General features: G+C 48.1%; 1 protein-coding gene across 11 annotated transcripts in view; it reads left to right on the top strand.

Annotated features, from left to right (window-relative positions):
• The first annotated feature begins 6,589 nt into the window (after positions 1–6,589).
• LRRFIP1 (LRR binding FLII interacting protein 1) overlaps positions 6,590–13,309 on the top strand; it is a 103,792-nt gene continuing 97,072 nt past the window's right edge. For 5 of the 11 annotated variants that reach the window (XM_050987527.1, XM_050987523.1, XM_050987526.1 and 2 more), the window contains exon 1: positions 6,596–6,710. In XM_050987527.1, the coding sequence (XP_050843484.1) occupies positions 6,621–6,710 (90 nt within the window). In that variant the 5' untranslated portion in view covers positions 6,596–6,620. Of the gene's footprint in view, positions 6,711–13,309 lie in introns of all 11 variants that reach the window. The other 6 variants (XR_007780567.1, XM_050987520.1, XM_050987516.1 and 3 more) reach the window with 4 other exon arrangements.

The raw sequence follows: 13,309 nt of genomic DNA, 5'->3' as shown, positions 1-13,309 counted from the left end.
ACAATAAACAGCACCTCCTTCCCATCTTCCGCTCCAGCTGAGGGAGTTTTAACTGTGATGTGGTTTCCCAAAAGCTCTTCCAAAAGCATGTTCATATGGCATTTTACAGAACACTATGACTAATTAGTGCAAGCACTTGGTCTTTTGCAAACAATTGGTTGTTTTTAGGCCATGTGTTGCTGGCTGTGTTTTACCCCAGTCCAAAACAACTGGCGTTTCAGAAAATCTGGAGGGCCTGATTGGAAAATGTGGCTCAGCTTAAGGCTGCAACATTTGGGATGGGAATGGATGAGGCCACACAGCATGGAGCAGGAAAAACACAGGGAAACTTGTATCAAGGCCATGTGATTCCTCACTCCCCTGTCTTGGGGCTGTCAATGGGGTGAGGACACCGGCACCACGGCAGCAGGAATGCTTTGATATATTAATCCCAAAGTGATGCAGGGTTAGCTCCTCAGCTGCTCCAGCTGATGTAATGCATTGTTTGCACCAAAGCCAGCCCAACTTTGTCTGGCTGAAGGATTTACTAGTTCAGACTATGTTTTTGGACAGCTGTAGAGACTGTATTCCCAAATTAAATATGTACATTGATCTCTTGCCTGCATTCCACCTGGAGTCCAGGCAGACGGGATGCAAGGCATCCCACAGACTGGAATAAGTTTTGGGCCCACAGCACTTGAGGTAGGGAGCAAGGAGTGTTTTTAGACTAGGTAGAAGAGACTAGGATGTCTTTTCTTCTGAAAATAGCACGGGGCTCTCTTAAAATGTAGCCTTCTTTACACATCAAGAGGGGAAGCCACAGGAGAAACAGCCAAATTTGGAGCTCAGCAGTGCTGTGGCAGGCTGGGAATAGCAGATAGGAGCAGAGAGAGCAAACGACAGACCATGACCATCCGGCTTTGGGAAACAGCCTGGGATGGGTTTGGCTCCCCACAACCCCAGCTGCTGTGGAGCTGGCTTCACTTTGCTCTGCTGGAACACTGAGCCATGGCATGTCTGCTGCTAATTAGATTAGGTGCACAGAGGCTGCCTTGAGCAGGTTCCCATTTTTGCCTGAGATGGGTTGCTCTCAGTGAGCTCACTCATGGATCACTGCAGGTGAGCTCCTTGCCTGGCACAGTCACACAGAGCATGCACGTGTTGGTCTGGGTGAAGGCTGGCTGGTGCCTTCCCAGCAGGAGCATGGATGGGACAAGAACAACTTCTCTGGGGTCACTGAGTGTCAGCTGGGATGGACACCCTTGTCCCAGGTTTCCTGGCAGGGTGAAAATCCTGCAGTGTTTGGACCAGTGCTTGCTAAGGCAGACAGACCCTCAGGGTAGTGCTTACCACAGACTTGACATACCCACTCACAACCTCTTCTGGGGTGCATGTTTAGAAATTTGGCAAGAAATCTCTGGAGTCCAGACTAAAATGATACATGGTCTGTTTAGCTGTATGGTTTTGTGCTGCCTTGGCTTCAAGCTTTACATAGCATCACCCCCATCCCCCTTATCTCCAAAGGACTTCACAGAAGAAAGATGCAACTCCTTCTCATATCAGTAAAGTCCTCCTGCTGCTCATCCTAGGAGCTGCTCTCTCCACAAGTATTCAAGTTTGATTTATTTTTAATATGGAAAAGCAGATGTGCAGACACCATTTTAGGTAAGGTCTTGCAGATGGTTGTGCAATGACCCTTTCTTGAAGTGCTCTCAATGTTAGATGCAATGTTTTGGTGTTTCTGTTGTGATGGTGGCACGAAACACACCCATGGCCAGTTTGTGACCCCAGAACTTCCTCCTTTTTCCTTATTAACAGTTGGTGAGATCAGGAGTTTAGCCTTTGGCAGGGTATTGGGTGTCTGCTTGATTTCACTCCACTTGTTTCTCAAGTCCTTAACCTCTTGTATGACTTTACCCTCCTTTTTTGGTGACACTGTGTCATCAGCTTATTTCATTAGCACTGTCCAACTTATGCTGAGGTGCAGATGATGAAATCAACCCCGAGGTTAACCTTTGAAAAACTGCCTCCAAGGGAAGATTCTTCTTCAACCGTAAAAGCGATCCAACGCTAAGACCTCGAGTTCCCCGAAGAGGCATCTTGAGTGACCTGTGAAAAATTCACAAATGGAAAACTATCTCTCATGGCATGCCAAGGTGATTAGAGGAGGCCAATAACTCATTAAGGGGTTTTGGCAAGGTGAAGCCAACCAATAAGCTTTCTTCAGAAAAAAACCCACATCACATTGCTGTTGGTAAAAGCGATCAAGGGCTGCTGCTGGTGGGATTTTTTTTCTCCAGTCCTCCTAAAGCTTGGCTTGGAATCCCCACAGTATTGTCCTTGGCCAACCAAGCCCATGGATCTCTTTTTTGGGCCAGCTGGGAAGACTCTAATCAGTTCTGGCTTTGCTGTGTGACTACAAACTCCAGGCTAGACATGACAAAGATCAGCAAGGCTCCCAAGGGCCAGGGCTCTGCTGATGCAAATAATGACCCTGCTGACTTGAAGAGACAGAATAAGAGTAAGGAATTTCATCCAGGCAAAATACACATGGACACCACCAGTCTCCTGAGCCCTGTCTTGACACTGCTCAGAGGAGGCAACACACCTGAAAGCTTTTCCCAGGAGGTCTGATTTGCTGGTGAGGATCATCTTGGTTCCACCAGTGTTTTGTTCATTTTCATGCAGAATTTCAGTGCCAGCACAAATTTGTCTGTGAAGTAATTTTTTTTTCCATTAATAAATCTGCAGATCCTGCTGGATACCACTGCTGTTATGTTTGCAAAATATTGCAATGCTAATGGAGCCCTGCTCATCTCATGTATCCTGACAATCTCAAATATTGGCCTCCTCAGTGTGGATTTTCCAAGGTCTTTAAAGCATTCCACTCTCCTTGGACTAATGGACATCTTCTTAAAGCTGCCAGGCTTCATTTCTGGATTGGCAGATGCCATGACCTTACAGTGGAGTGGAGAGGTGCCCTTGTGCTTGCTTTTAACACCCTCACTCAGCCACTGGATTCCCCTGTCCCAGGGCTTGCCTCCAATAGAAATGTAATCACATTTCCCTTCCCAGGACACAAAAACATCAATTTCATTACATAAAGAGGTTCATCAAGTACACCACCACCAGTTAGAACAGCTGATTGCTTGTTCTGGTTCTCAACAGTGGGGTTTTACAAGAGGGTTTGGTTTAAGAGCAGCACAGAGGGAAAATTGTATCTTTTAGGGTGTGCTCTGCACAAAGCAGCCTCCTTGCACACAGGATACTGGAGAATGAGGGGTTTATTATGCACTTATAACAGAGCCCTTTAAAGCTGGCATGGGATACTCAGTGTTGTCCGACTATCATTCATCACAGTCATGACTTTCAGACAAAACCAGCCTCGCCCTTGTGTTGCTTGTTAAAATAAGGAATGTATGCTCAGTGTTTCATTTTCACTCACTGCGCTCCACAGCGCAGCCAAAACCAACGTGGTTTGTACCATTATTTCAAATTTATCTGGACAAATTATCTATGTATAGTATTTTTATAAGGAGATGGCTTATTTTGTCTATATTCAAAGAAAAAAAAATTACTGTGCGTGTCTGGAATGCAGGGAAAGAAAAGGATTTCTTACACTGCAGATCACATTCAGTGAGTGATTTGAAATCTGACTGCAGTCACCCACCAGCATGTTCTCTTCCAATTTCTCTGCTTTACTTCTTGAATTCTTCCTTCCCTCTTCCATCTTTTTTCCCCCTTCCCCTGCATTTCCTTTCTCTATTTCTTCCTTTCTCCCCCACTCTGTTTCTTTCTTCTCCCCCTTTACCATCTTTCCCCTGGTTTTCTTTTTTCTCTCTGTTTCTTCCCTCTCCCTTTCTCCCACCCATTTCTTTCCTCCTTCCCCTATATTTCTCTTCTCCTTTCTTCCCCCTTTGCCCCCCCCGCTCAGATTTCTACAGATTTCTATTCCCCTCTATTTCTTCCTCCCCTTCCCTTCTGCCTTTCCTTTGTCACCTCAATAGTCGGTTTTTGGACAAAAAAACCTGCCTAGCCCAAGGCTCTGCAAGGCTTTCAGCCAGGCAGGCAAACAGCACTGATGCAAATCCTCCTGCACCCCTGAACGGGGAAATTCCTTGCATGGATACCGTGATGCAGCTGCACAGGTGGCCAAAATCCCTGGGTAACAGGGACCTAAAAATAAGGCACTGCCCCTCCTCTCCAGCCAGAATTCCTCAAAGGGCAGGGGCAAATGTGAGGATAAGGGCTCAGGGAATGAGTTATGTAGAGACTGAAAGGGTGGTAGTGCTAAGCCAGGGCTTGGGGAGGTGGAAAAGGGAAGCCTGAGGGACATCTAGGAAAACCAGACCCAGCAAAGCTTTGCCTCCAGGGTGAGAGCTCAGCTCAAAGCCCCTGTGCTGCCTTGCAAAGCAGGTCCTTTTTAATCCACTTGTGTGGAGTCAGAGTAAACCTGACACCAAATCTGAGGGTGTGACGCACGTTCTGCTGCCCAAGCGAGGTGGGGGACTCATCCATCTACTTCTGCTGACTAAATAATCATTTGATTCTTGCACAGATAAACACTCCCAGGTGCAAGGATCAGCACCGATGCAGTATCACTACCCAGTCAGTCTGAGGATGATTTAGATCTCAGGTGTTGTACATGAAAACTGCCAATAAATATTGAGCAGTCAGGTGTTGTCTTTTACTTCAATCAAGTTTAAATCGATAGTAAAATTAAATCATAAAGATTAAAAGCAGCTTTCTGGTCAGAAGTGAATGGGTGGGTTTTGTAGCACTTTTTGTAGTCCTTTTTCTCTGGCTATGTAATAATGTGCGCTTGAGCCACTTTAATTCATATTTAGGGAATTAGCATGAAAATTGAGGTGTAAGGGCTGTGACAGGAATCCCAGAAAATACATGTTCCTTGTCAATGTGAGTTAATTAAGCGCTGATGTACTCGGAACTAAAATTAATAATGTCCTCTTACACTTATTAGGAAAATTCATTGTTGAAGAGACCCCACAGGGCTTTGAAGATGTGTAAGGGCACAAGGAGTCTTGTTTCTGTCCTGCTCCCCCTCTATCTGGGGCAGAGGAACCCCCCCAGCTTTACAACAGGCAAGGTTTTCATGCCCATTTCCATGATTTCTGGTAAATTTACTGGGTCCACTTCTCAGCTACTCAGGACAAGAGAGGCAGAGCTCCTGGAGGGGACGCAGCAAACGCTGCAGAGGTGATGAAGGGATTGGAGTATCTGTGAGGAGGAAAGGCTGAGGCAGCTGGGGCTCCTCAAGAGGAGGAGGCAGAAATTCTTCTCTGGGTAGTGACTGAGCAGTGAACAGAGTGTCCAGGGAGGCTGTGGAGTCTCCTTCTGGGGATATTCCAGAGCCATCCAGACACAATCCTGTGCTCTGGGATGACCCTGTTGGAGCAGGGTTGGACCAGATGATCCTTTGTGGTCCAACTTGACCTATTCTGGGATTCTGTAATTTCCTACAGCTTGGCAGGGAGCCCAGGCACCCCAGCAGGAAGGGGGCTGGTCCACAGTGGGGCTGGGGGAGCAGGAAGGGAACCCCACAGATCCTGATTTTGGGTGGTGAGGAGAGTGAGCAGGGACCATCCCACAAACACACACATCGATTTTGGATGGCAAGGACAGTGAGCAAGGACCCTCAAACAACAACCACCACCCCGCAAATTTCAGGTGGTGAGAGCAGAGACCCCCAAACACACCCTGATTTTGGGTGGTGATGGGAGCGAGGAGGAATCCCACACGCACCCCGATTTCGGGCGGTGATGGCAGCGAGCACGGACCCATCTCGGGCAGTGAGGGCAGAGGACAGGGAGCCCCAAACACAGCCCGGATTCGGTGTGAGGGCAGCGAGCAGGGAGCCCCAAACACAGCCTGGTTTTGTGTACAAGGGCAGAGAGCAGGAACCCCCAAACACACCCCAGTTTTGATACGAGGGTAGCGGACAGGGAGCCCCAAACATACCCCGGTTTTGTTGTGAGGAGAGGGGACAGGGAGCCCCAAGTACACCCCAGGTTTGGTGCGAGGGCAGTGGGACAGAGAGCCCAAAACACACCTCAGATTTGGTGTGAGGGCAGAGAGCCCCAAACACAGCCCGGGTTCGGTGCGAGGGCGGAGAGCCCCAAACACAGCCCGGGTTCGGTGCGAGGGCGGAGAGCCCCAAACACAGCCCGGGTTCGGTGCGAGGGCGGAGAGCGGGGAGCCCCAAACGCAGCCCGGGTTCGGTGTGAGGACAGCGGACAGGGAGCCCCAAACACAGCCCAGGTTCGGTGTGAGGACAGCGGACAGGGAGCCCCAAACACACCCCGGTTTCAGGTGCGAGGGCAGCGAACAGGGAGCCCCAAACACACCCCGGTTTCAGGTGCGAGGGCAGCGAACAGGGAGCCCCAAACACAGTCCGGATTCAGTGTGAGGGCACCGAGCGGGGACCTCCAGCCCGGTCTCGGGCGGGGGTGAGGCGGCCCGTCCCCTCAGGGCGGGGGGCGGCGGCGCATGCGCGGGGCGGGGGGCGGTGACGGCCGCGCCGGCGGAGGCGGCGGAGGGAGCGGGAGGGTCGCTGGGGGCCGGCGGGCAGCGGCTCCGGGTTCGGCTGAGCTCCGGACCGGGCCGGTCGGGACCGCCCCGCCATGGGGACGCCGGGCGCCGGACGCAAGCGGCTGCCGAACCGGGAGCGCCTGACGGCGGAGGATGATGCGCTCAACCAGATCGCCCGCGAGGTGAGCGGCGGGAGGCGGCATCCCCCCTTCTCCCTTCTCCATCCTCCTCCCCTCGCCTTCCCCCACGGGCTCCCCCGAGCGCCGCGCAGGCGCCCCCGGCCACCGGCACCGCGGCGGCTCAAGGGCGAGGTGGAAACCCTGCTTCACCCCCGCCTGTGCCGCCGTGCCCGGGCTGCGCTCCCGCGGTCCGCGAGGGAAGGGCGTGCGGTGCCGGAGCCGCCCCGCTCCATCCCCGCCGCAGGGGATGTCCATCGCCGGCCGCTGCTGCTGGGAACCGCTGGGATTGGTGTTAAGCCCTGAAAACAGGCCGCTCGGGTGTGTTATGGATAGGTATAAATCATAGAATGGCAGCGTGGTTTGGATTGGAAGGGATCCCAAAGATCATCTCCTTCCAAGCGCCCTGCCGTGAAACACCTTCCACTGGACCAGGTTGCTCTGAGCCCCATCCAAGCTGGCCTGGAACACTTCCAGGGATGGGGGTGAAAAATGAAAACCAGAATACTGCAAGGTGATGCTGGGTGTGGGCATAAGTGACCGCTCTCACTTGGAAATGGTTTTTATATTGCTGCCCACCAGATGCTGCATTGTGCTCAATGTGACTTTAACCTTCTAAACCAGCTGATTGCTGATGTGTCCTGCCTCCTTATTCTTCTTATGTGCGCTTAAATTGGTGCAGTGGTAACCAAGATAACGTGAATTTGTTTTTTATGTTTCCTAAATCTGACAGAGCTTGTTCTCCATCCTTGCTGTGGCCATTCTCCAGTGGGGGAAAGAGGAGTAAGCAGCCCTGGGGTTCTTCTGCAGTAGAAAACCTACAAGAAAGATGGAAAGGGACAGTTTACAGGAGCATGGGGACAGGACCAGGGGGAATGGATTCAGACTGAAAAAGACCAGGGTTAGATGGGATATTAGGGAGAAATTCTTCCCTGTGAGGGTGGTTAGGCCTTGGCAGAGGTTGCCCCAAGAAGCTGTGGCTGCCCCATCCCTGGAAGTGTCCAGGGTTGGGTTGGATGGAGCTCTGAAGAACCTGGTCTGGTGGAAGGTGTCCCTGCCCATGGCACGGGGTTGATCTAAGGTCCCTTCCAGCCCAAACCATTTTGTGAATCAGTGTAAAATGCTCCAATGCTGCTGCTGATGGTGAGCATCCTCTTCTAGCATGGATTGTGTGTATCAGCCCACCTGGTGTTGGTGTGACCCCTAGATGGGTTGCAAGATAAATTGCTCTTCTGGAGTTTTAGGTCTGTCTTGGTTTCCTTTCCTGATTCAGACCTGCAGCAGGATCAGGTGAATGCTAATGTGTGGCTTATTTTTGGTGGCACTGGTGGGTTGAGTTAGCTGTGACATTGTGCTCCTCATTACCACCAGTTGTTGTGCACCATTTTCTGGTGGTTTGTAGCATCTTTGGAGTGCATCCAGCAGAGTTTTGTGTGAGTGATTCACATAGTGTGTTCTCTGAAGGCAGATTTTTGTGGCAGGGTGGTGAGAAGGTTCCCAAGGATGGAGTTTGAGGTAGGAGGACAAGAATGTCTCATGTCTTGGACATGAGATAGCAAGTAAGAGTGATTGTGCTGTCTGTTAGAGTCATGATAATATCCTAAGAATTGTTTTGGGATGAGGGTTTGAATTCCACAGATGGGTCCTGGCTGTGCTGTCATTTGATCAAGGAAGGCATCAGTCTCTACCAAGGAACCCAGCTGCTCTTCTCTGTTGCATGTTTATCTCCCACTTTCTCTTTTCTTTATCTTAGATCTGCTTTTCACTGCATTGTGTAATGGCTTGAGGACTCAAATATTGTGGTGGTTTGTGTTTTGGTTTTTTTTTTTTTTTTTCCCTTTCTTCTCCTGGGGTTTGTTTAAAGGACAACTCCATTTGCTCAAAAAGCCCAACACAAGCATGTCTTTTATCTTTTCCCTTGAGTGCTAAAACTGTGAACTGCCAAGTTCAAGGTTCAGCATTTTCCCATATTATTTTATCTATTTGCATTACCCTGTCTCAGAGCGATTTAATTGTTTTGTTGTTTAACTGCCTGTTCTCCACACAAAGGATCCCAGATGAATCCTTCTGTATGATCCAGAATATGTCAGCTAAAGCTTTTGTCTCTCCTTAGCAAGGATGTTGAGAGCCTCCATGTTAAGAAGGTGGGAGGGTTCCTGATTTTTGGCTCTTCCAGCCTTCCTCACAGGTGTTTAGACAAAGCTGGGACACAGACACATGCCTTTTGCACATAGGTTTTTCATCCTCTCTTGGCTTTGGTCCTTTGTTATCCAGAAGCCAGAGGTGATGGTGAGTTATTTGCAGATCCTAGAGTCTCATTTTCCCTATGTCCATGTGGAATAGCCCAGGAGAGCATCCAAACCAGACTGACTCACAGAAGTACCTTTTATTTTGTGGTTATTTTGGCAAACCCATCATCCTCACTCTACTATGTGCTCCTGCAAGAAGACAGCAAGACTTGCAAGGCCTTTGTGAGACTCCTGCCATTTGAATATAAAATTTGTGTGGATTTGCAGGTGGGATGTCTTGCTGTGTGTCTTGCACAGCTCAGGAGAGAGCCTGGTGTGGTGAAGAGGGCAGCAAGAACAATCATGAGGGGAAGTAACTGAGCAAGAGGAAGGAAATTGTGAGAGTGAAGCATCTTGTAGTGACAAGGGTTTAGTAGCAGTATTAGTCATGTTAATCAGTAGAAGTTTTAATGTTTGAGGCACTTTCTGAAGTAGTTTATCACCTTGTCTGGAGCTGTTCAGAGCAGAGGTAGAAGGTGCAGATCCCTTCCATCAGGAAAGGGTAGTGCTGTACCGCCAGATCCAGCTGCAGGCTTTGACAGGCACGGTAATTAAGTGGATGGCAAATATGTAAATATAATTAACACAAAACACGGGGTTCTGAGTCTCTAACAGACTCACAGGCTGCCACTCACAGGATTTGCTGCTCACACACCTGGCTTGTGCTGCTGAGCTTGTTTTTTCCCGGGCGGCAGCGCAGCCGATCAACGATCGGCTTCTCCGCTTTCAGGCTGGCCTCCACACCAGCAGATTATTCCATGTTCAGGCCAATGGAAACTTTTGGGCTCCTTCATTCCCCTGGGTGAGCACATGCCAGCAGTGTTTGCAGAATCCAGCACTTTGATACTGCTCAAGGTCTGTGCCAGCAGAGCCAGCGGGAGCCGCGTGCTGCGCGCTCATCGGTGCGGACGGAGCGTGTGTGCCTCGGGAAGGCACAGTCCTGCCCGGCTGAACCTTCCAGGAGCTGCCTTCCTGCTTGGATTAGATGGCTTTGATGTGATTACTCGAGACATTGTTTCTTAAAGGAATAGGGGTTTTTTTTTTTGCTAACTTCCATATAATAATTGTTCCATGGGCAGGAGTTTTGCAGATCCAGCAAGGAGCTGTGTAGATGAGGTATTTCTCGTGTAGGCAGATAATGTTGGTTACTGTTTTTTATTTTCTTGAATGAGGAAGGACAAGGTCAATTTCTTGTTTGTATTAGGTTTGTAATTGACACCTTGTTTTGCCACAGTTTTGCAGGCAGGTGTGTTACACTATTCAGAAAAATGATCCTGCCGTGTGTCCTCTCTCTGCTAGAAATCTTCTTTATCCACCATTTCACAGAGCAAAGCTCCTTAGGTAATAATTAATTTGCAATTAGGAATTCAAGCAGCATAATTTATTTTTTATTGTTAAAGAAAGTAATGTTGCAAGGGTTGTGCCTTCACTTTTTGTACACTTTATTTTTTTTTATGTCACTTTCAAGAAGCCACCTACATCTTTGTATATACATAATTATTACTTTGTTAAAAGCAATAATTATAAACTAAATTAAAAAATAACAAAATTACTTTGTTAAAAGTAATAATAAAAACTAGCACAATCCATTTATGGACCATGCATTTGATTATTTCACTGAAGTAATCAGTTTGGGCATTGACCTGTATTCTTAGTGATTCAAAAATTGAGATGTTACACTGCTATGAAGGAGCACAAAGTGTTGCTAATTAGAAAAAGCTCAAAATGCAAATGAAACCAGCCAGCCAGGTTTAATGGTTACGGTAAGGCACTAAGTAACTTCAACAGGCTAAATTGGAGTTTAGAGACCAGTGAAGAGATGCTATGATGGCTGAATCTAGAATCTGTTAAATTGAGGAGTTAATTTGGGGGAGAAAACTCTGTTTTATGCAGCACTTTGGGTGACTTCTATAAATAGAGATGGGAACAATTTGGTACAAGCTGAAGCTAAAGCAAGCAGAGTGGCTGTTTGTACATGGGAACACAAGCCACACAAACCTTTATTGAACTGTTATGCAAAGCAGAGCATTTAAAGCAGTGTGTTCCCTAAGGATATGCTCCCTTAGGATATATTCCCTATAAGATCAGGGTAGGGTAGGGGTGGAACTTTTTGGAGCAGTATTTGGCATTCCAGATGTGTGAAGGCTTTTGTAAGCTGGGTGGATTTTCCAAGAGAAGCCCTTAGAAACAGCCTGGCTTATGAAGCACCAGTACTTGACTTATTCTTTTATTGCATTTCTTTCTGCCTTTAGGAGTGTTAATGGATGATCCAAAGGAATGATCTGAGAAAAGCATGTCTGGCTTTTCTGTTCTAGAACAGAAAGTTACGAAAGCAAGGGATGCTCTTGGAGGCCTTGACTCAGCCTGGCTGACCTAAATATAGGAAGGAAGGAGGACTCTGTGGGCGAGGCTTGCCAGTAGGGCGTGGGGAATTGTTCCAGATTTGAGATGATTTTATGTGGCAAATATGCTCTTCATCAAACTCTCCTTTCCCCTTAATGCTTTGCTTCCATATATCCAACAAATGGTGTTGGCATCACTTACAGTCTCTCCCCCCCAAAGTAAATATGGGAAGGAGCAGTTTAAAGAAGTGAGATAAAATCAGAAGACCCATCTCATGTTGGCTAAATGGGTGACTGGAGCCTGTCTTACAATCTGCCTCTCAACTTGAAATAATTAGTTGCCTTTTTTTGTGTCCGTGCCTGGCCTGAGTCCCTTTCAGCTGTTCCATTGCTGTCTGAGGAAGCAGCTGTTTAGGAACTGTGATTCCTGTTTCAGTCAAGCAAGGGACTACTGGTAGGATTAACAGCATGGGAAGCCCAGCCTCTGTCCTTGTGAGCCCAGATGCTGAGCTTGGCTGCAGGATGTAACACTAATCATTACCTCATCTAAAAGGATGTTTTTCCAGGCCTTTTGCTGGATAAAGTTGGAGCTCAAATGTGCTTGCAAGGCTTTCAACACTGGGATTTTTTTTTTTCCATCCTTTGCTTGCAAGGAGCATAATCCAGGTAGTATTTTGGGTTTGTGAAGCGAGGTATTTGTCCCTCCTGTCAAGTCAGCAGGTTGCCAAGAGCAGTGAATCTGTCTAGCTAGACTGGAGCACTCGTGGGCAATCCTTAAAATAGCAGCTCTGAAATATCAGCTGTTGTCTCGCTGGTGCTGAAATACTTTTTGGGGAGAAGCTGCCCACTGGAATGTGGGGTGTGGGGAGGAGGGGGTGAGGGAGCTGCAGTAAACCAAATTTTCCTTGGAAAGGTGACTTTGAGGGTTTATATTAAACCCCAGAGAAGGGGAGGTGCGTGCTCACTTTAATACCAGAAGCAGAGAAAGCCCCCTCATAATTGGTGCTCTTGCAACTCTGAATCCACCAGTGGCACAGCTGGCTTTGCATGGAGTAGAAAAAGAGCTGATTTTGGGGCTTCATCACACAGGAAAGATGAGGGAAGTGCTTAAGGGCTTCTTGTCAGAAGACATTTGTTGCCTTTAACTCTTCTTCCCTTCACCTTTTTAGTTATGGAACAAGAAGTAGGCTGAAGAACTTTCCTGCCTAATGCTGGGAAAATAAACTGGTGTGGGCACTGAAATGAGAACATGGCATCAGGCAAAAATATATTTCAAAAGCATCCTTATGGGCAGGCTTGGTGTTGAAGCAGCAGGTTGCAAGAAATGTAAGGCAGCTCACAAAGGCCTGGCTGCAGAAGATTTGGCTGTTGAAATTAAAGCTTGGTGTGGTACAGTAAATACTAAATAAAGCAGTACTTCAGTGGAAGGCATGTGATGGTTTTAGATAGTCAGGAAGAGCCCTGCAGTGCTTGCAGTGTGCAAACGACTTCAGGTAGCTGAATGAATTTTCTGTTATCAAGATGTGGAAGTTCTGCTCATGCTGTTAAAAACTCAGGGTTTTGAGGGTCTGCAGAGAGGGTACAGAAATATGGGAAAGCACAGAAATACCACTTTAATGCTGGCAGGAACGAGCCAGAACTCTGCCCACAGGGAGAGTTGCCAAGTGTCCTCACCTAGACCTCAGCAGCAAAGGCATTTCCCATTAATAATTGCATGGTTTCTCCTTCTGCCTTTAAACAAACTGGGCTAAGTGGCATGAGGTGTGAAGGGCAAGGCTCAGAAGCATTTCCCACTGAGCAGAGCTAGGAGCACTTTTCTGGCCCAACCAGCTGAGAATTTTGAGTGTTGAGAGAGGGGAAGACTCAAAGTCTGACTAACGCTGCTGTTTCCAAAACTGAGTGTTGCTTGTTTTGGGATGTGGATGTGTGCCTAAACCAAAAACTGGGCAGAAATGGGTGGGTCCCTGGCTAAATG

Source organism: Serinus canaria (genome assembly GCF_022539315.1).
Source record: "Serinus canaria isolate serCan28SL12 chromosome 7 unlocalized genomic scaffold, serCan2020 HiC_scaffold_29, whole genome shotgun sequence".
NCBI lineage: Eukaryota > Metazoa > Chordata > Aves > Passeriformes > Fringillidae > Serinus > Serinus canaria.
This window is presented reverse-complemented; position numbering and strand designations above follow the sequence as displayed.